Genomic DNA, 21549 nt, shown 5'->3' with positions numbered 1-21549 from the left:
AAGAGCTTCACATTTCAGTTTTTCACTTTGTAGTGAACAAAAAATGCCAACAGGACCCTCTCTAGATCCTTTCGGTAAGTATTTTAGAGATTCGTAAATTATGTATGTTCATCGTACATTATGCGATCAGTTTTTTATCAGATATTATTTGTATTTAATTTTAAATAAAAATATTTAAAATGATTTCTGATCGTACGAGGTACGATAAACGGATATGATTTATAGATCTCCGAGATCCTCACAAAAAGGATCCGGTGAGAATCCGGATTCCAAAAAATGCACGGTTGAATGATAGTTTAGAATTTATTTTCTCCTTTTAGTATGATGTTACCGTTTATTTTATGTAGTACTGAGCAGTACGGATTAGTATTATTATGGGCGGAGCTAGAAATTTTTCACCGGGTAAGCTAGTTTAAAGTTTAAATCTTTATGAACAAAGAAATTGATAATGTATTTTTCACAGTATCAATTAGCTTATGAAAAGCTTCACAAGGTGATCCAAGAATTTTTTTTTGTTATTAAACATCTGTTAAAAGTCAAACAAATCCCAATTTTAAATATATATATATATATGTACAAGAAGCCACAAGAAAAATGATATAAGAAAAAGAGATTGTTTGTAAGTTGTATTATATAATTTTATGTAATTAAACTAAGAGAATTAGGATTAATGCCTAAATATATGATGGGCTACCTTCAGAAATCAAAAAAATTACATGTAAAACTTTGTTTTTCACCGAAAGCTACTTGGACTATAGCCCATGGTAGCCTTTAGGCTGACTACGCCCGTGAGTTTTACTTGATAGTTCGGTTTTATATTCATTAAGTTGGCAAATAAGTAAAAATACTATTTTTTTTCAATTCAATCATGACTTTTTATTTTTAATACTACTAAGTAATCTGAACTATTTAAAAAGAAATTATGGTTTTACAGTGAAGGTCATGGCTACAAAGTATAAGGAGAAGAGGAGAGACGTTGGGGTATTTGATTATGGCGTGGGGTAGATTGATCTCATCCGTTCTCGTCGGTTGGCTGTTTCATTAAATTTTTTTTTTTTAAATATAGAAAATTTAGAGTGTACATTTATTATAAATAAAATATTAATAATTATTTTATTATTTATTTATTTTGCACTTTATTTTGAGAAGTTTTTAGCTCAAGACACGAATTGTAACATCATATGTTATTATATAAATGAAAGAAATTTTTATTTTTCAAGTGTCACATTATTTGTATAATGACACGTAGTATACAATCTCGTATTCCGTGGACACCAAAAAAATCTCCCAAGTCTTGCATGTAAGTTGGAGTCTTCAGACAATTGCAGGCTTTGGTGACCATTTGGTGACCATGCACACGGTTTCACCTCTTCATTGCCTCAAGGCTATATGACACCTCTGTCAGGGAACCGAGGGGTGCAGTTACCGGGAGGGCAGAAGCAACGAGTAACCATTGTCGTTGCTCATCGTCTTACCACCATAAAAAAACACCGACGCAATTGCAGTGGTGAAGAATGGCGTGGCGGCCGCGAAGGGAAGCCACGAATTTCTCATGAAGATCGGCGATGGTGCTTGTGCATCTTTTGTGGCACTTCACACAAGTTCAATGTGAGAAGGAAGATAAAGATTGCTCAAGTCTTTCTTGTTTTAATTGGCTACTAGCAGAGAGCACACATCTTGTGTGTGTATGAACAAAATAGGTATATGATTGTCATGTTCTTAAAAAATGAGGGTAAAATAAGAAAAATATGGATATGATTATCATTTTGTCAAAAGGTACAAAATTAAAGCATCCTTAACCACCCACCTCCTCTTACGTTCTTCTCAAGCGCAACCGTTTCAGGTCATTCAAACTATCCAAAAAACATCATGATTTCACTTACGTGTGTGAAAAAATGATGATGGGACAATTTTTCTTAATAAGTGCATATTTTTTATCTTATATAAATATTTCGATACAAAATTACTATTTTGCCCTTTACATCAAAAGTGAGGGCAAAATAGGAAAAAAGAAGAAAAATTCAAAAGATACAAAATTACTATTTTGCCCTCCTCATGTCAACATTATGTATTCAAAAGTGAGGGCAAAATTGAAAGAAAATGGGGCAAAAAGTTAACGAGCCCTCTTCTCTTAATAGAATAGAATAGATAATTTGTCCCCTTTTTGGCAGTATCAGTTGAAATTTGTTAAACTGCTGACCATTTTTTTACAAACAACGCGAATCATCAAATTACATAATCATGTAGCATTCACGAAAATGCATTGTCTGGAAAATTTGTAAGAAACAACATGCACACGCATGTCCCGACTACATCATGGGACAACGCCAAACGAGCGCACGAGAAAACCAAACATCATGACCAGACAATCTTTTGTTATTTTTTACATGATGAGAGTCGTAAAGAGGAAACTAACTACCAGGTGTTGGGGAGGGCTCAGTAATCTTCACCCCCGAGATCGCTGGATGGAATCCGCTGGCGTTTCTCCACGTAGGCTGTCGGAAACCATCCTCCTTTTCCCTTGCACTCTCCTTCCGACCATCCTGATGGACTCACCTGGATAAAAAGTTTCCAGATCAGCAAACAAGAGAATATTAGGCACGTTAATTCAAAAAAGGAAAGAAAAAAAAAACCTAAGATTTGGCAAGTTTCATCCAGAGCATCCCAACAAATCATGGCCTAGTTTTCGTTTATGGTTGACGAACAATAAAGGCTGGTCTCGAGGAGATTACCTTTCGCACAACAACATAGTCACCAACTGACAAGCTTAGTTCCTTCTCCGATGCAGCACTGAAAGAATGTGTTGCCTGAAAGAGTAAAAACATAGAAGTTCAGATTCTTAGACGTACTTTAAATATGATATGTCATAGAGCCAGTTCAAGAGTGGGTGAAACAGGCACGAAACTGGATATCGAAGGCCCACGGTCCTAAGGAATAGAAAAACGAAGAACACTTATTTCATCTTTTAGTATCTTATCTGTTAATTCCTCTCTCCCTTCTTTCTATACAACCTATATTGTTAACTTTCTCTGCAACTATATGACCCCTGCATTGTGCAGCCTATCTTATATTCTCGTGTTAATCTTTGTATAAAGGGTAAATAAAGTTTCTTTTAATACTTTAAGTTTGATTGAGCAATCAGAAATACAGCATCCAGGATAAGAAAAGTAACATACTTCAGCCAAGAAGTACATTGTTTTCTCTGAGCCGTTCTCTTGTGGAATCACAGGAGGAGCAGACTCTTTCCGTTGTTTCTCTGAGACCAACTGCCACAAAATCCAGGCCATGACATCAGTTCATATAGTTAAATCGGAAATGCTTTCCTTTTAAAGACAATCGTAAGTGGAACTGACCTCCGCTTCAACCTCACCAAGTATGGCAGCCACTCTCAGATGATAATTCTTTTCTCCTTCAACCTTAACAGTGCTAAGGTTAATACGTGTATAACTGAAGAATCACTATAATCTTCAACATAAAAACTAATACTCGGAAAATCATGTGCATTCTTACCAGTGCAACAAGCCTCTGGAAAGTTAGTCTTTGCTGCTGTGCTTCCACAGCAGCCAATGCAGCTGAAGCTTCTATACCCAGAACTGCCATGTTTGCTTTCAATTCTTTCATCTTTGCTTCCGCTGCCTGCAGCTTTGCAACATTATCAGGATTTGGAAGTTCTCTTACTCGTGCTTGTCTTCTGGACACTTCTACCGCCTGTTGTTTTCTTAAGGTCACTAATATGTTGGCAAAAGGCAAATATTATCAAACATGATAAGATAGGAATGTATTTTACCTGTGTCTCTGCTTCCTGTCTCATTCGACTATAACGTTGAGCAAGATGACGAGCATCTTCCAAAGGTGCACCAGCTATCATTGCTCTTAACGGATCTAAAATCTATAAAAAACAGTGAAGGATAAGTTACATGCTCCATCTTAACTCATGAATACTCTTATTATTATTATTACAATCTTCAAAAACGAAGTGGACTTATACAAATGTAATGGTATTACAAGTCCATCTAAAGTTGCAAGCTACTCAAAAGCTTCAAGGGTAAGTATAACTATAATTCTAATCCACAAACACGTACTCTATAAAAAATATTAGTGATAGAATTCACGTCCTGCAGCACAGCACAAAAATGGCTACAATACTTCAATGATGACTAAAACGCAACCATGGTTGAGAAATAATCGTCAGAAATACAGAAGACTTCTGTCATCCAAAAAGTTATATAAAATGATGTATGTGTGAGCGTGTCTGTGTACGGATGAATCCTGCATCCAACAATGTAACTAATTTCTCTAAGAATCGTTGACGAATTACAACAAATAGTAGAAACTACCCAATGATGAAGTCATAAGCACACCATAAATAAAATTATATTCAGAAGTCAACCTGCGAAGATAACAGCTTATTCAAATCTTCTTGTTCCTTTTCTACATGCTTACGAGCATCACCATATATAGATGCACCCTTAGCTAAAATCTTGTCACTGGGGTTTTCTGCACCATATCTGCTACAATCCTCGGACAACTTGGTTCCTGGCTACCACAAAAAGATTACAAGTAATAAGTGCAACTACAAAGGCATATGTGTTCCATTTACCAAGTAAAGTTCTGAAACTAATTTCATAGACTAGGTTATTAACTCCAATACACATTGCCCCATAGATCATCCAATGTCACTGAAAACGAATAACAAATTTCTACCTGCTTCAATATGCTTATAACCTATGGCTGTGAACGCTTCTGCTGCTTTAACAACTTCTTTCTGAAAATCCTGAGAATAAACAATGTGCAAATTAGTTTCCAGCACCAACCTCAAAGATATTAAACATCTTAGAAAAGCACGACAGGAATGCTTTGCTTCTTTTTTTAATGAAGATAGAAAGAATAGATCGTTTCAAGTTAATGTATAATTTCAAAATGGTTCTTGGTCACATGTACCTTTCCTGCGCGAGTGGACCTGTACAGTTTCTCTAGCTGCTGATGCCTCTGCATCTCAACCTCATCTATTACCATCACATCTGAGCTTTCATAACCAGTCCCACCGAACTGCTTTATCACAGCCTGAAGATTCAAAAACAAAACTATAACATTAATTTGATGGACAGAAACAATAGCAACTAATTGATGGGTGAATATTTCTAACAAGCCAAAAAAAGTAGGTAAATAGCAAGAACGGAGTCGCGGAAGAACCATAATGGCACGCTATATGAACTTAAATCATTTAAGTTAGCAATCCGAGGGTGGTATTTTCTACACTTATCTCCACTATCATCAAACACGCTATATATTGCATAAAGTGTGCTACCAAAACTCATCCTCCACTACTGAATTTGTCAACAAAAGTATATAGATAATTACCAAAATTGGGTCCATTTAAGAAACAATGAATTCGATCTTCACCAAGAAATTCGATATAAATACAGCATAAATTCATACTACATTTTCTCCATTGATCTAATACAGATTGCAGAAAAGGAACAAAATTACAAATTTTGAGATTCAGGTGTTCCGGATTCAAATCGAAATGAACAGAATTTGCTTAATTCAATTAACTAGCACCATTCCTCTCTCAAGAAGATCAACAATAGTAAAAATTTCGATCGAATAACGAACCGGGCACCACTGAAATCGCTTCAAATTTACATCCCCGTTCATAATTTAGTAAACCAACACAAACACAAACCACGAATCCACCGCCACATTTTCTCAGTAACCAAACAGTCAATTAGCAAGCTTAAAACTTTACTTCAAAAATAACAAGAACAAGAAGATTATACTCAAAACAAATAAATGGGCTGTTCGTAAATCACCTGCTGCTGCTTGGCGACCTGCTCTCGGAGCTTACTTGCTTGCTTTCTTATAGCATCCATTCTTCTTCTTCTTCTTCTTCTTCTTCTTCTTCTTCTCCTTCGGGCTCTGTATCCTTGAAGAGCAGAGGATTGAGATCGAGCTCAAAACGACGATGGATTGTTGGTGAAGTGAGTTGGATTTTGGATTTGAAGGTTGATGGATCTCAAACTCTGAAATCGAACTAGTCTTTTGAATATACTGGGTTGGGTTGGGAACTGTACAGCGCTGGAAAGAGCTGCTCTGTTTTCTGGGAAATGTTTGTGTGTGGTGGTGAAGTGTATTCTTTACTTAGGCTCATGACCGTAGGATGGAGTTGATTGAAAGATCTTGATCATGGGCCTAAATAGTCCACCTAATTCTTTGAGATATGACCCATGAAACATTTTTGTTTGTTTTGTTGGAAATTTTTTATAGATCTTTAAAATACAACCGATGTGAGATTTTTTTACTTTTATATTCTTACAGTATCAAATAACTCAATGATTTGTGAGGATGGTTTCTTTTGGAAAAATATTAGGAAGATTATCTTGCTATACCATATTTTGTAGACCGCGTGATGTGAAGATTGATGATTGGTTTATTATTTTCGTGATTTAAAGAGGAAATCCAACCATCGACCTTTACATCACATGCGGTTTACAAAATATGATTTAAGTAAATGGTCTCTCTAGCATCAATCATTTGCTTCTATCTCCTTTATTTGTCAGTGGGGGATTGGAGTTTGCAACATTTCTTAACAAATTGATATAAAATATATTGCAATAATATCTAGTTATTTCGTTCATATCTAGTTAATCACTTTATATGATGATATGATACTTACACTAATAATTTCTTGTATATGTTCAACGAAGTTATAATATGAAACTTCACAACCTATTGTTTAATAAGAAAGAGCAAAATATTCTAATCTCCACTTTTTCAAATTCGAATTGAGTGTAAACTCCCTCTCGAATTAAAAAAAAAAAAAAAAGTCTATTTATTCACTTTTTGTTTCATTTTGTGAATTTTGTAATTAAATATAATACTTTTAAAGAATATCACAATTTGATGAATATCGTACTATTTCATAAAAATAAAAATAAAATATCGTATGTGCCATTTTCCAAAAAATATGGTGCTTTTTAATTTCTTACTATTTGTCACAATATAATATGCGATGGTAGAATCTAGAATTTTTTATTTTATTGTTCTCAAACACTAGCAACTACCAATTCAAATTGTGCTGTCACATCCCGCCCTGGGACGGATCATTTCTCGGGCCCGCTCCACTACCGTAGCATGATATTGTTTGCTTTGAGCCCTGACCACGCCCTCACGGTACGCCTTGATTTTAGGATCGGGTGTGTGTCAGTGAAGCCTAATTGTTTAGTATTAAATAATTTTCAAATTTCCTTCAAAAAAAATTTCAAATTTATTCCTCTAATCCAACTTGACAAATTGATTTATTTCATAATTTGTACAGATTCAAGTAGCTCTTCAATTCTGTGCACAATATCGAAATTTCCCAAATCACATCATATTGAAGCCCAACTTTTCCTCCAACCATTAAATAATTATTGCAGTCACAGATTCACAGAGAATCACATGCACCCCGGATTCATATTATTATGTCCACAAAAAATAATCCAAAACCCATGAAAAATAAATCGTAGTCTCATAATACATCGTTTTTATTTACCTCCTCAAGCGATGATAATATTTATCATCTTATTAATGATGTATTTTTACTAACCGCACTTAAAATCATCATCAATTAAAGGTGGCGAGCAAATACACTCTGCAAAAACTGAACCATGCTGGCACTTGGATCCAAAAAAAAAAAACCATACAGGAATTGCCTACCACAGACATGCATCCCATTATTTTAAGCCACATCCCCAAAAAATTGACCCACTCTCTTAATCCCTAGGGCCCAACCCTTGTATTTATTCCCACTCCTCATAAACGTTCCAAAATTCAAACATTCACAAATCCACATCAAGAGATCCCACCATTCACAAAATGACACTTAGCACTAAAATTAGCCCCTTACGCTCTAGAATCTATAGGAACTTATTTACACCCGAAACCTAACTGTGACCGCGTCTCAAATCAATTCTGTTTCGCTATAGGTTTTAATTTTTGTTTATAACAGCACGTTATTCGTTCAAAAATACTGGCACAATGACATTTGGATTGTAAGTAAGTTTTTCTCAACTGACTCAGATATAAATCTGCAATTTTTTGTACCCAAATAAATAAATTAGCCCAACCAGACCACACAGAATCTTCACACACAACCAGAGAGTGAAATCCCAAAAGCATCCTCATATCTCTCTCACCATTACCAGTCCTTATTTCTTAAGAAACTTTAACGAAAAACTTATAGTACTGTTTATTTTAACGAAAAATCATATTTTTACATTAAAAAGTCAATTCTGATACTATTCATTTGACCTTTTATTTTATCTTTATTGTTAAAACTCAAAATTTTCAAACATTTTTCATTAATATTTTTTAGTTCTTACCATTTCAAGTTTTAAATTTTATTGTATTTTTGAAACACGCGCAGTTATTCTCCACAAAACAGAGTCCCCGAGAGTCCCACATAATCACCTTTAAGAGAGAGAGAGAGAGAGAGAGTGAGAGAGAAGGAGAAGAGTGTCGGGGTTTTTGATTTCGATCGAATAATACGAAGATCTGTCTCTCCGAGCGAGAGGAGAGAGAGAGAGATAGAGAGACCCCATTGCTGCTGTACAATCCCCAAAAGGAGACAGAGAGAGAGTGTGCAATCATGCCATCAGGTGCCAAGAAGCGAAAAGCTGCCAAGAAAAAGAAGGAGCAGCAAACCCACAACGGCACATCCAATCCTCCTCCTCCTTCTCAAGGTGCTTTCTTTGTTTATTTGATTATTCAATTCATCAATCCCTCACTTACCCATCTCTCACTCGATTGTTTCCGAACCCTTTTCATTAATTTTTCTTGTTATTTTATCGATTTGGGTAATTGGGTATTTACCAGTTTCCCTTTTTTGCTTTGGGTTGGTTGGGATTTTTGTAATATGAATCAAGTTACCCAATTTTGAAGTTTTGATTTTGTTTCATTTCCCCCATTTGGGTTGGTGGGTATTTGCCGATGTGTTGAGTTTAGCTTAATTCTGGTGAACAAATTGTGGTTGCATGTTAGTTAGTGAATCTCTGAGTTCGTACTTTATCCCCCTCTCTAATGACAGTTTTGAAATTTGAATGTTTGACACTTTTTGGCTTCGAATTGGCTTAATGGGTGTTTATTGAGGTCTTAGCTTTGCATGATTTTGACTGAAACTCTTGTGATTGAATTGAACTATGATAGGAAATAATGATGTGAACTCCCAAGATAAGGGAGTGCCTGGCGATGCCGAGGCAGTTCAGAGAGTTGAAATTGAGAGGGAATTGAGAGACAATTCAACAGGCAAAAATGTGATTATTGAGGATGCTAAGTCTGCAAAGGGATCATCTAACGGGGACGATAGAAGCTCTAGCAGTAGTAGTTCAGATGAAGAATCTCGAGCTGTTGATAGAAGGCGAAAGGAGGATATCCATACTTCAGTTTCGGAGGAAAAACCTCATAATGATTTGGTTAAGTCAGTCGATTCTACATCAGCTGGGAAGACTACTGAAGATGCACCAGCTGGGAAGACTACAAGTTCAGCTACTACAGAGATTGCCCCTTCTTTTGATTCTGTTACGCATGAGGTTTCTGTGCACCTCTCAAAAAGGACGCCAGTTGAAATTGCACCGATCTCCAATGATGTAGTAAAAGCAGGGTTGGATAATGGTGCAGAGAAAACGTTGCCTACTGGGGATCCTGTATCAAAGAAAATTGAGGATAAAGCATCGCCATTTCTGGACGATACTGCCAAGGCATCTTCAAGTGTGGTGGAATCTGCGTCTAAAGAAAATGAGAGCAAAGTATTGCCATCATTAGGTACTTCTCTGGCCCAAGTTAGTAATGATGCTGAACCCATCAAAGATCCTGATGTTCCAGAATATTCTGAAAAGCAGGTATTGCGCCGCATTTTTTTCTTCATTGAAAGTTTGATGTTAGATCTTTTTATATTTTGATAATCAAATTCAATTTCTTTGCTGGAATTTATGCAGCCTCTGTTAGCTCCGGCTCCACCCGTGGCGCAAAAAACATGTTGGCTTAGCTGCTGTGGAATTCTGGATGCTATAACAGGCTCCAATAGATAAGTTCAGGTTGGGATTTTGCTATCAAGTTCAAATAACATGTCTTGCCTTTTCTCTCTATATATAGTTTTTGTCAATGCTATAGTGCAGACTGGGTCAGTGGGGCATTGAGATGTGTTTAGGATGTAACAGGGATGCCATAATTGTTTAAGTGGTCATTATTTATTATGTTTCAGAAAATTAAAGTGTGGATCTTCATTGACCGTGGTCTCTAGGTGTCTGATTTATGCTTTTATAGAATGTGGATTGCACTGCTAGTGAAAAATGGTAGCCAAGGACTGGAATTGTCAAGATTGGTTTGTCATGAAAGACCTCGTTTACGATTTTCTCACATGAAGGGTTTAATGTTTATCATGTTGCCAATGGAATGTAAATAGTGGATGGAAAATTATGTTTAAATGTGTTATCTTACGGATTTTAGTAGGAAATTTAGTTACTAATCGAGTAGGATTGTCACACTATACAAGTGTGAGTAGTAAAGCAGCGAGTAACAATCCATTGTTTAAAAGATAAGAAGAGAGAAGAAATTGTTGAGGCTTCTTCCCAAGAGGGACTTTAAGCAGTACTTTCAGACTTTAAGCTGTCCTCACAGAGAAGAAATTAGATAAAAGCAGGAATTACAAATGTTCAAGGACTCATATCTTGATGTCAACAGTCCCTTATGCTAGAGTTAGAAGACCTCTTTTGTGCTAAGGTTCTGCGGAAGTTTTTTTTGTTGATCTCCCCTGAATTACAAGTGTACATCGATTGTAAAGGTAGATAGAGATTGTGCTAGAGATTAAAAGAACAGGGTCTCATATTTTGTTCGTTTAGCTAGCTGCTAGCTCAACCACCTAAAGGAGAATCCATTAGGCATTTCTGTTTCAGCTCGTCTAATAAGCGTGCTATCTGAATGTGATTTTTTCAAGTGTTAGGTATTTTCTGATTTGATCTGAACCTGCTTAAATTTTCTCGTAGTCTGAGAACGGTGCTAAGCTTTATATTATTGCTCAACTCTATGCCAGCATTGAGATATATGCATCGCCTTCCTGCATAACAATTTTATATAGACTTGAGTGATGTTACCGTTCGAGTTTGTAATACCTTTCAAACTGAATGATGGTTGATTTTTTCAAGGTTTCTCGTGATGCAGAAACAACAGATGAAGCTGTTTTGTAACCAACAAAAGAGCATGAAGGGTTTCAGCGGACTCATGAAACTTGTGGAAGTGAAAATTGTTCCGAGATTTTTATGATATTTCGATATTAGAACTTACACTTTTTTTTTCCCTGAAGAATAATGGGTAAGAACCGGATTAGATAAAACCAAATTAAGATCTGTGGTGGTGATAGTGTCAGGAATGGTAGGCAGCTGTATATCTCTGCTTTCACAACCTTTCTTTCGTGTTAATTTTTACTTCTTTTTTGCAACATTTTCAATATCATTCTTCACTTGATTGTTGTAGCCAAGTTAAGAGTCCCGCTCTCCGTAATTTATATTAGATTAGAATATTGTTCGAACGGTGGAAGTGTTTGATTTGATTACTCATGGTTTTTAGTCGGCTTTACAAATTCGTATTTAAACCGTTTTGAAAGTTTTACTAAATATATATTTATTGCTTAATAAACCGTAAAATCGCTTTCAAAAGCCTTAAGATGAAAAGAGGGTTACGTACTGGAATTGTATCATCGTCATTTTAATTTTGGAGATTTATCCAACGCTTGACGAATGCAGGTTTTAGCAAAAATTGTTTATTGTTCATTATTTTTTTTTTTTGTGAAATTGTTGTTGGATTTGCACAGTACCGTTATTCAATAATGGAGTTGGAGATGAAGTATATTTCTGCGGTTCCATTTTAAATTCTTTCTTATCTCTTAATTTTCATTTTAAAAGTATATTAGTACTTTTATATTAAAATTTGATTATAATTATCATAAACTTGAAACGGTGGTTATAATTCTATGTAAGGTCCAAATTTTGGTTATTTTTTCAAATTTTCTTAAAATATTTCACGAAAATAAAAATTTACATTTTTTGACAAAAAGCTTGGTTTGACGACACTTAAATGCATTAATACCGGTTTACATATCTTATTTTGGTCAGAGTGTAAAAATCTTATGTTTACCCATGACAATGGATAGTTAGTAACACCAGGTGACGGTGCTAAATGTCGCACTAAAAACATTCTAGCTTTAAGAACGTAATTCATAAAATGAGTATTGAAAAATATTTATGTATTCAATCCAATCCAATCCAATTATATCACACTGTTGACAGACACCATAACCATGGCCAGATTTATTCAAAGTGTGAAGAAAAAGGTATGAAAAATAAATAAATTAACAAATTCAGACGCAGCACACAAACACAAAAGTCGCGCAACTCTCTTAAGTTCATCTCCTCGATACAACGGTATGAATGACTGCTAAATACAGAAGCTGCGTCGCCGAAAGGATGATCAAGAAGGCCTCCATTGTTCTCTGCAAGAAAGTGGAGTATGTTTCAATATAAGAAGATTTCTGGAAGCAATTGAATGAGTATTTTAGGGCTGGTTCGATAACTATTTCGTCACAACATAATTTTCATCTTACCAATCGGGAATTTCTGATCCGAAGCTCGATCTCCTTGCAACCGAAGCTGCACGAATTAGGTTAACAGCTGGTTAATATAGAGCAAAAATAGTTCAAACAATTGTATGCAACTATGCATCTGTTATTATGGATGGTAATGACTTATAAGTACCCCATGGCAAGTACGGTGAGGGTCCAGGCAATGGTGCCAGCTGTGGCTGCAGACGGCAAGCTCTCATAGGTCCAAGATCGGAGATGGTTGATACCGGAAATAGCTGAAGCTACGCCAACAACTCCAGCGAGCAGAGCGAATGTCACAAAGAACCCTGTAGCAGCGTTCCCCATGGGGAAATATATTGGCGAAAAATGTGCCGGGAGATCAAAACTAGGACCTACAAGAGTCTCACTCAGCATTAGTATACAGAGAAGAATTCATACTACGTAAAGTGTAAACAAGGAAGAGAGAGGGCTCAAGCGGTTAAGAGCGTTTACCAATAACAAAACCGTGGTCGATTGCTCGGTTCATTGCCCAGCCTCCAATGCCCAAAACGATGACATACATGCAGAAATTGAGAGCCAAAAGCAGTCCGGCAACGGGTTTTAACTGCTGGTAGGCCATTTTTTTGTAAGATCAAAAGCTGTTGGATGCAGAAAGGGTTGTACTTGTTATTGCATGTGTTACACAGAGATGATCATATCATATATAAGGGAGGAAGAAGGTTTTGGTTCTTTTCTTGCTAAGGCTGTTGGTTCCAAAGGGCTAAATGTGTGGGGTTGTAAAGGAGGTAGATGCTTGATGATCAAGGCAAACCAAGCAAGAAATGCCCAGATTCTTACTTGGCTCACATTTTTAGGTATTTTTTTAAAGGGTACATTCTTCTTCGTCTAGGCTTTGTGCCATTAACTGTTCCTAAGAGATCAAAAAAGTAATATTCTTATCCAGACGGACACATAATACTATTGTTATTTATTTTAATATAAGCGATCGTTAAAATGCTCTAAATTATAAGGTGATTCAAATTTGAGTGTAAAGGAGTAAGTACATTATCCTGGACAAATGACCTGACCCATAACAACAATAAAAGTGTAACCTCCCTCACAATGGTTAAGGTCTCATTTGGAAATTCCATTTAAAATGACTAAAAACGTTTTTTAAAAAAAAAAATGTTTGTGGGTTACAAAAGCGCTTGAAGTGCTTTATGCAAAAAATACATAAATAATACTTCTTGCACGAAGCACTTCAAGTATTTTTTAGGATTTATTTGTATTTTTACCAAGGAATTGTTGTAAAAACGTTTTCACCAAACGCCCTTTCAGCTATTTTAAAAACACTTCCAAACGAACTCTAAAGTTAGTAAAACTTCAAGAATCAAATTAGAAAAAAAAATATATCTCATTTATTTGTCAGGTGCAATCACCTATTTAAGTGTTCTTTAACTATAAAACTTATAAAAAGTCATTTCCGCATTATTTTTCTCCTTCTGCAATTCTTGTTTAATTTATTCAATTAAGAAGCCGATGAGCTTGGATGGGGAGAGATTTTTCAGTGTGACCGGCACACGAGGTGGTACACCACGTGTCACTATACAAATGATGAGATATATATGCTAAAAAGTTAATAACTTAAAAAATAAAATTTCTCATCACTTACATAAAAACACGTGATGTATACCATCTGTGTTTCTATCACAATAAAAAATTTCTCGTGCATGGAAATAAAAAAGCGTGTGTGGAAGTCAAATGTCAAGGGCAATAAACTCTCGACACGTACAAGACATTGCGTTTGGGCCTTTTAGGTACCATTTGGTACGCATACGGGACGGGACATGACAGAACGGAACGAAATGGAGGTTCATGTTATGTTTGGTATGCATAGGACGGAACGGTTCGGATTTTGTGTTAAATGACTAACTTAGCCTTGTTTGTACAATTTCTGCAGCGTCGTCATTTTCCTTCGTTTTCTCAGCAACCAATCAGACCCCCAAACAATTACAAGAAGAAAAAAAATGACAAATTAGACCCCCAAACAATTTCTTTCTCTTCAAATCAAACACAGAAAAATCCCAAAATTCATTTCAATCAATTTTTGTAGCTTCGTCATTGTCCTCCCTGCAGCGTCGTCATCGTCTTCCCTGCAGCATCGTCATCATCCTCCGTGCAACATCCACCTTCTTCCCTCCGACCCACCAAATTGTTTCACTCTCTCTCTCCCCAACCTCCCTCTCCAAATCGGGCGACTCCGTCCTAATCCAATGGTCCGGCTGAAGGATTTATTTTGAAAAACATGTTCATTTGAATAACATCATATGGCATGCAATTAACAAATTAAAGGCGGAATCATGCTTGTATGCATTCAAAAACAAAACATTACCCATGAAATTCAAAGCCTAGTAGATTGGTGAACCAATAATCAACTCAAAACAAAGTGAGTTGAAATTAATACCTTTGTAGATTACTCTTTGCATAAGCAAAGGCTAATCACCCAAAGAGATAGGGGCCTTCATTCCTTGCTTCTTAGATCCATGAATTTGGATGGAAGAATAGGTTTCTCCAAGTTCCCAAAATAGGGAACCTCTAAGTCTCTTCACCAAGGTTTGATTGTAGAAGAAATGAGTGACCTTGGAGTAGTAGTATTGCTAGATGTACCCTCCAATGTGTTAGCTTCTTTAGAGAGAAAATGGAGAGACAATTCTCACCCATTTTCACCCAAAATAAACCCTTAATCACATTAATGAATATTTGGCTATAAAGTCATTTATATAGTCACTTCTTTAAGTGACCTAAACAACCAAAACCCTAATTCATACACATATGGCCGGCCATTTAGGGAGTTTTGGGCTTTTGGGCCTTAATTCCTTTATTCATTAAATTGTCATACAACTTAAGTTAATGGGCTTGACGTTCGAAGCCCATTGGGCCTTAAGGTCCAAAACTATCCCGAAGTCTTTAACGAACTTATTCGTTTGATTAATTAACATATTAATTAATCCTTGCCATAAATAAATGATTAAACCATTTAATCATTCTTACTCATTTCCATTTAATCTTCAATCTCCACCTTTTATGGTGTGCGATCCATTAGGTTCCTTTTAGCGAGGCAGTGGGCGATTAAAACCATTTTACATCGATTGTGAATTGAAACAATTTTCAATTCTCCCTTTAGTGGTTAAACACGTATAGGGCTTCCACAAACCATGGTTGACGCCTAGCAGCATGTCATGGTTACCCAAGCTAATCAGAAGAGGATAGAGAACCTATTCAGTTCGGGATTACAAATGCAATACGGTCCTTCTCTAATCTAATACTCTTGACCACATTGTTTGGTATGATAGTTTATTTACTCATGTCTACTATCCAATGTGAATCGTTTGCTTATATGATTTCCTTGAATGTGATTTGGAACGCATTCCCCAATCTCATTCATACTCTGGCCAGAGATTCCAAATCATATCATAGAGTATTCTCCCTCAACTGTTTGAAGGTTAGAGATCCCTTGTTGTGCATTTACTTGTCTCCATAGCTAAGTGGCTTAACCCCAACGATGCCGTGACACCCCTAGGGGGTGAATTAGACATAATCAAAGATTAAGGACTTAACCACAAGACAACTGTGATGCCTCAGGTCAAATGACTACTTTGCATTATCCCAACCATGAGTTCTCATGTGACATGGAATATAAGAACTCTTCGTTGATCACGTTCAGTGAACTCATTCTCTTATTGAGCACCTACGTACTTGTCTTGATGTCACACACACCAATGACTCGAGACTAGTCACTCTCCCTGAGAGAAGACACAGTACGTACTGATCTTAACGGACTGTCAATGCCCAATTGGTAATCCTATGATCAGGAACATTTAGGATGTGTCTACGAAAGAATGGTCTCATTAATCTAACTTCATTAGATTGCATTCTCCCAATCACATATTCCTTGGACTTTATCGTTTAAGCATATAACATTTATATGAGACGGCTCAAACAATAATCTTTGCCCTTTATATGTTAAACTAGATTAGTTTAACATTTGAAATGTCCGTAAAGTATCATCATATGATTGGTTTTAGGGCACATTTCCAACACCGGCATCGACTCGCCCTCCCGACTCGACTGGCTCGGTATCTACTCGCCCCCTTCCTCCCACCACGACAATTTTATAGGATTCAAGTTCCTTTCCTCCGCCCCCACATGGAAATCTGGGTCGGGCTCCATTTCCCTCCCTCTGGTCAATCTTCGATTCAACTACTCTTTCCAGATTTTCCGCTGGAACGAGTCCAAGGTCGACCCCAACCACCTCGACCAGGACCACAACCCCCTCCCCGACACCGCCCACCTGCTCGCCACCTCAGATGACGACCTTAGCTTCGAATCGGGTCGTGTTCCGGATCAGATCCACCTCGCTTACACAGACGAAGATGACGAGATGCGAGTCATGTTCGTGACGCCAGACGGTGCCAGAGAAGAAGAGGGTTTGCTATGGTGACGTTGTCGTCGTCGGATGGGTTTGCTAGGATTGGGTTAGCAGTTGGGTTACTAGGTTTGTGGTGGAGGAAGAGGAGGGCTACGGGAGAAACAAGGGTAGAAGAGAGGGAGGTTACAGGAGAGAAAGGGAGGTAGACAATGTAATTAATGAAAAATAAGAGGGGTATTGTTGTCCAAAAAAAATATAATTTTGTGTCCCACGGGATGGAAAAACCCGTTCCAGGGGGGAGGGGGAACCAAAATCTAACCCATTTTCGTTCCGTGGGACGCGCGTTCCACATAATTTTAGCGCACTAAACATGGGACGGAACGCGTCCGTCCCACTCTGTTCCGTCCCATCCCACGTACCAAACGCACCCTTAGTGAACCGGAAACCACCCGCCCAGACTCTGTCCCACTTCAAAGTTGGTTTTCTATACATCGTTACCGATTAACGGTCATGCTAAGAGTTCCCGCCATTTTCCAAAGCCTCAGAACCATACAGTTTCCACTTCCACTCTCCATTTCACGCTCCGATTTCCACCAAAATCTTACGAAACTCTCTGAATGCTTGGTGGGTTTGATGAATTACACCAAATTGACCACCCCATCTCACAAATCACGGTCATGCTAACATTGGTTTTGCTGCTGTTGTAATTCAACTGTCATTCTACACATAGAGGCTGAAATATCAAGGTTTCATCAGAAAGTGGAAAGCAGCCATGCTTAAGAAATGAGGCACGACTTCTCCTTCACCTCTTCTCCCAACCATTGACATGGATTTTCAGTCTACGGCTTAGCTTCACCCTCCAACCACGTTCAACCCTCTCAGTTTTCGTCAAATCCAATTTCAGTTGAACCCTAAGATGTACCGAATCATTGCCACAAATGTTTTAGGTTTCTTAATTTGGTTTGAAAAGATGACTTTAATATTCCCACGTCTGACTCACATGTGATTATTTGAAACGCTATTGCGCTTGGTTTTGCTGCTGTTGTAATTTGACTGTCATTCTGCAAATAGAGGCTGAAATATCAAGTTTTCAACAGAAAGCAAAAGCAGCCATGCTTAAGAAATTAGGCACGACTTCTCCTTCACCTCTTCCCCCAGCCAATGACATGGATTTTCAGTCAACGGCTTAGCTTCACCCTCCAACCTCGTTCAACCCTCCCCGTTGTCGTCAAATCCAAGTTCAGTTGAACCCTAAGACGTACCAAATATTCCACAAATGTTTTAGGTTTCTTAATTTGGTTTGAAATAATGACTTTAATATTTCCACGTGAGACTCACATGTGAACATTTGACGAAAGGCTAAGAAAATTTTGGATTTTGACCGCAAATTGCTAATGAGACTCAATTAGCACGGGAGTTTAATTAACGACTTTTGCCTTGTTAATTTTTTCAATAAAAATATATTTTAAAAAAAATTATTTGTGTAAAGTTTTTGGAACAGGTTTGGCCGGGTCTTTCCTTGTTGTTTTGTTCCAAACACGATAATAGCCTAAACAAACAATTTTGCCTAATAAATCTCTACTTTTGGGAAATATTGTTACAAGATCGCATAAAGAAATTAGAAAAAATGGAGGAGCCAAAGAAAAAAGGAGAATTAAATAGCAAAATTGATATTTGCTTTCAGAACCAAACGGCATCGTTCTGAGAGTGGTTATATAGCTGAAGTTTGAGTTCTCGCAGAGGGGATTGTCAATGGCGAGCCGCGCTACCGTCCACCCCGCCGATCATCATGCGACGGAGAACCACCACACCGAGGCAGCTCCTGAAATCGAAGCCAAAGACCTCGATTTGGTCCTCGAAAACGATAACACGAAAGCCACAGACTTCGACAACGACGACAAGTCGGAAGAACTCGAAGCTGATGTTGAAGAGAAGGTGTTCGACGTAATGCCTGGGAGAGGAGATGACGATAAAAGCGAGAAGGGGGTTTCTAAACTGCTTGCGGAAATTGAGATGCTGGATTCGATGATAGAGAGGAGCACGGTTGGGTTGCTTGATTTGCAAGTAATGAAAGAGGAAATGGAAGCGCAGGAGAGAGAGATGGAGTGGAAGATGAGCGAGTCATTGGCGTTGAAGACGGCAATGGAGGAGCTGAAGAGAAAGAAGAGTGAGGAGCTGGTGGGAAAGAAGAAGGCGGCGAGTGGATGGTGGAGGACAAAGTGGTCTTTGCCTGTGGTGGCGTTGGCGGCGTGTGCTGGGATCGTAGCTGCTGTGGCTTTGGCTGGAAATGTGAAGGCTGACAATAGAAAGAAGAACAAACCAAACAAGATCAAGACATTGTAAGTTGATGGACGTAGTGTTTAGCCTTTTTTTGAACAACATTGTTTGTTAATAAGATTTTTCGGTTTCTTTGAAGATGAGTTTGGAGACACTTAACATCCCCGCCTACAGATCAATCGACATTTTTCACAAATTTTACGCAAAGAGGTCTCGTTTCGTGGCTTCAATATCCTTTTGCCAAAGTCTTGTAATGGACTTTCACATGAGAGTGTGCAAAACTCACTGTTTATGACGAATCTCACCCTTTTGTGAGAGTTCGGACTCACACAACGAACTGTCACAAAGAGCGCTTGTAAGAATGTGTTTGTGACGAGTCATACTCTTTGTGAGAGTTCGAGTTGGTACTGAAAGTAAGACCCCGATCACAAATTCATATGGTTCTTATCAAAGATGAAAATTTGATTGGAAACAAGAAAATGGCTCTTAAATCCAAAAAAAAATAAAAGTTAATCTATTTTCTTTTTTTAAAGAAACACCAACAATATGATCCTGTTTTGTAGAGAAAATAAGTGTGAGTTAGGTTCATGAAAAAAAGAAAAGCCTAACAGTCAAAACCCCAAACAGACTATAAAATTTGCTCAACTAATTGATGAATGAGAGGTGAGAGAGCAAAATAAATGATGGCAAACTTCAGAAAGTTCGATGCTTTGACCAGGATTAGATGATGGTCATAAACACTATTATGATCATGCTAATAAGAATTAGGGAAATGAGACGGGGGAGGAAACCAAAGAAAGACGGGATGAATTATTTTTAGGTTATGTCTAGATTAATTATCAATACAGTGTTGATTGCACGTCCCATTTCCTACTTTCAACAAGGTATGTGAAGCATTACCAACCTACATCTCTCTAAATCGAACATACACCCTCTCAGGCTCACTCTCTCTCAAACACCCTTTTCTCAGCAAACCCGAAATTTTCATTTACACCTCCGCCGCCATGTACTTGTCGTAAAAACCTCAAGCAATTGAATTTTATATATTTCACTAACACGCCCACCACCATGTACAAAGCCTCAAGCAATCAACTTCTATAAGGAGGAAGGTAGCCGTGACATGATGATGGAGGTGGTGGACTTGAACGAGGACCTCTACCAGTCTTAGTCTCAATCTCAATCCTAAACTCATCTCCACCAAGCGCCGCCGTCGCTACACTCATAGCAAATGCTTATGGGTGACAGTAACAATGAGGCCACATATGGGTGACAGTAACAATGAGGCCACAAAGTAAGGGCACCGAAGAAGTGAGCCGAGACTTGGGCGTAGGACGAGACCCGAAGACTAATAGCCCTCCGCCGCAAGATGGACGACTTGTTGAACACCTCCAAGTCAAACAAGCCCGTCTAGGAGCAGATTTTGGCAAAAGGGTTTGATGGGGAAAGAGGAGAGAGAAACAGTTCGATGGGAGCGGATATTTTTTCATCTCCTCTATGTAATGTAGGCTTAGAAAATGCAGCATAAACCAAATGCAGCATAAGAATTGTAGTTTTTTTAGTCATTTGCTAATATTTGGGGTTTTAAAAGTTATTTTTCCGTCTCCTCTATGTTGCCATTACACATGCATAACTAAGAAATTTTACACAAATACCTATAAGAACGGCAGAAAAAAAAAATCAAATATACATTAGTTGTAACCAAATATAAACACTATTGTCAATTTGTGACAAATGTATAATTCGGTAAATCCACTTGGTTTCAGACTTGGTGCAATCCAAGGTCATCATTCTCTTTGGTTTGCACAACCAAAAAATCATTCAAAGAATCTACATGATCAAAAAATACGAGATTGTATAAAAAATTATGTGCAAAATAATATGAAAATATCCTCGAATGTAAGGGAATTGCACGTGTAGAGATTCAAAAAAGAATTGATTTGATTCGGGTCATAATCTATATGGGATTCCCCAAGTTATTAACAGAAGATAGGACTCGAAGAATCAAAGAATTACAGACACATGTACAAAAAGAACTCAATTGTGTAAACTGAAAACTCATATTACAAGAATTGCAAATATCTACAAACTTTATCGGAAGAACTACAATAAAGAAACCACCATATATATGTGTGTGTATATATATATATATATATTGTGTAATAATGAAAAGCTCGTTTAAAAATACTTTTAAAATAACTGAAAAAAATTTGGTGAAAACATTTTTGATATCAATCCTTAATAAAAATGCAAG

The 21549-nt window shown here is 37.3% G+C and overlaps 3 protein-coding genes across 4 annotated transcripts; 1 reads left to right on the top strand and 2 right to left on the bottom strand.

Moving 5' to 3' along the window:
• Positions 1-2183: 2183 nt before the first annotated feature.
• LOC103412389 (SH3 domain-containing protein 3-like) lies at positions 2184-6143 on the bottom strand. The gene is made up of 10 exons (XM_008350958.4): positions 5814-6143; positions 4942-5064; positions 4705-4774; positions 4391-4536; positions 3788-3889; positions 3511-3708; positions 3354-3416; positions 3177-3266; positions 2733-2807; positions 2184-2556 (listed from the first exon to the last, which is right to left on the bottom strand). The coding sequence occupies exons 1-10, from the start codon at positions 5871-5873 to the stop codon at positions 2437-2439; spliced, it is 1047 nt and encodes a 348-aa protein (XP_008349180.3). The 5' UTR covers positions 5874-6143; the 3' UTR covers positions 2184-2436.
• A 2077-nt stretch (positions 6144-8220) lies between these two features.
• LOC103447964 (lisH domain-containing protein C1711.05-like) lies at positions 8221-11512 on the top strand. 2 transcript variants are annotated; one of them, XM_029110275.2, is made up of 4 exons: positions 8221-8723; positions 9187-9878; positions 9975-10073; positions 11197-11512. In XM_029110275.2, the coding sequence occupies exons 1-3, from the start codon at positions 8630-8632 to the stop codon at positions 10065-10067; spliced, it is 879 nt and encodes a 292-aa protein (XP_028966108.2). In that variant the 5' UTR covers positions 8221-8629; the 3' UTR covers positions 10068-10073; positions 11197-11512. The 2 variants fall into 2 exon arrangements, with proteins under 2 accessions (XP_028966108.2, XP_028966109.2); XM_029110276.2 differs by having other exon boundaries at positions 8416-8723; positions 11181-11512.
• A 744-nt stretch (positions 11513-12256) lies between these two features.
• Positions 12257-13367, bottom strand: LOC103429656 (membrane protein PM19L-like). The gene is made up of 4 exons (XM_008367789.4): positions 13106-13367; positions 12786-13005; positions 12635-12680; positions 12257-12523 (listed from the first exon to the last, which is right to left on the bottom strand). The coding sequence occupies exons 1-4, from the start codon at positions 13230-13232 to the stop codon at positions 12437-12439; spliced, it is 480 nt and encodes a 159-aa protein (XP_008366011.3). The 5' UTR covers positions 13233-13367; the 3' UTR covers positions 12257-12436.
• Positions 13368-21549: the final 8182 nt, after the last annotated feature.

Source organism: Malus domestica, chromosome 10 (genome assembly GCF_042453785.1).
Source record: "Malus domestica chromosome 10, GDT2T_hap1".
NCBI lineage: Eukaryota > Viridiplantae > Streptophyta > Magnoliopsida > Rosales > Rosaceae > Malus > Malus domestica.
This window is presented reverse-complemented; position numbering and strand designations above follow the sequence as displayed.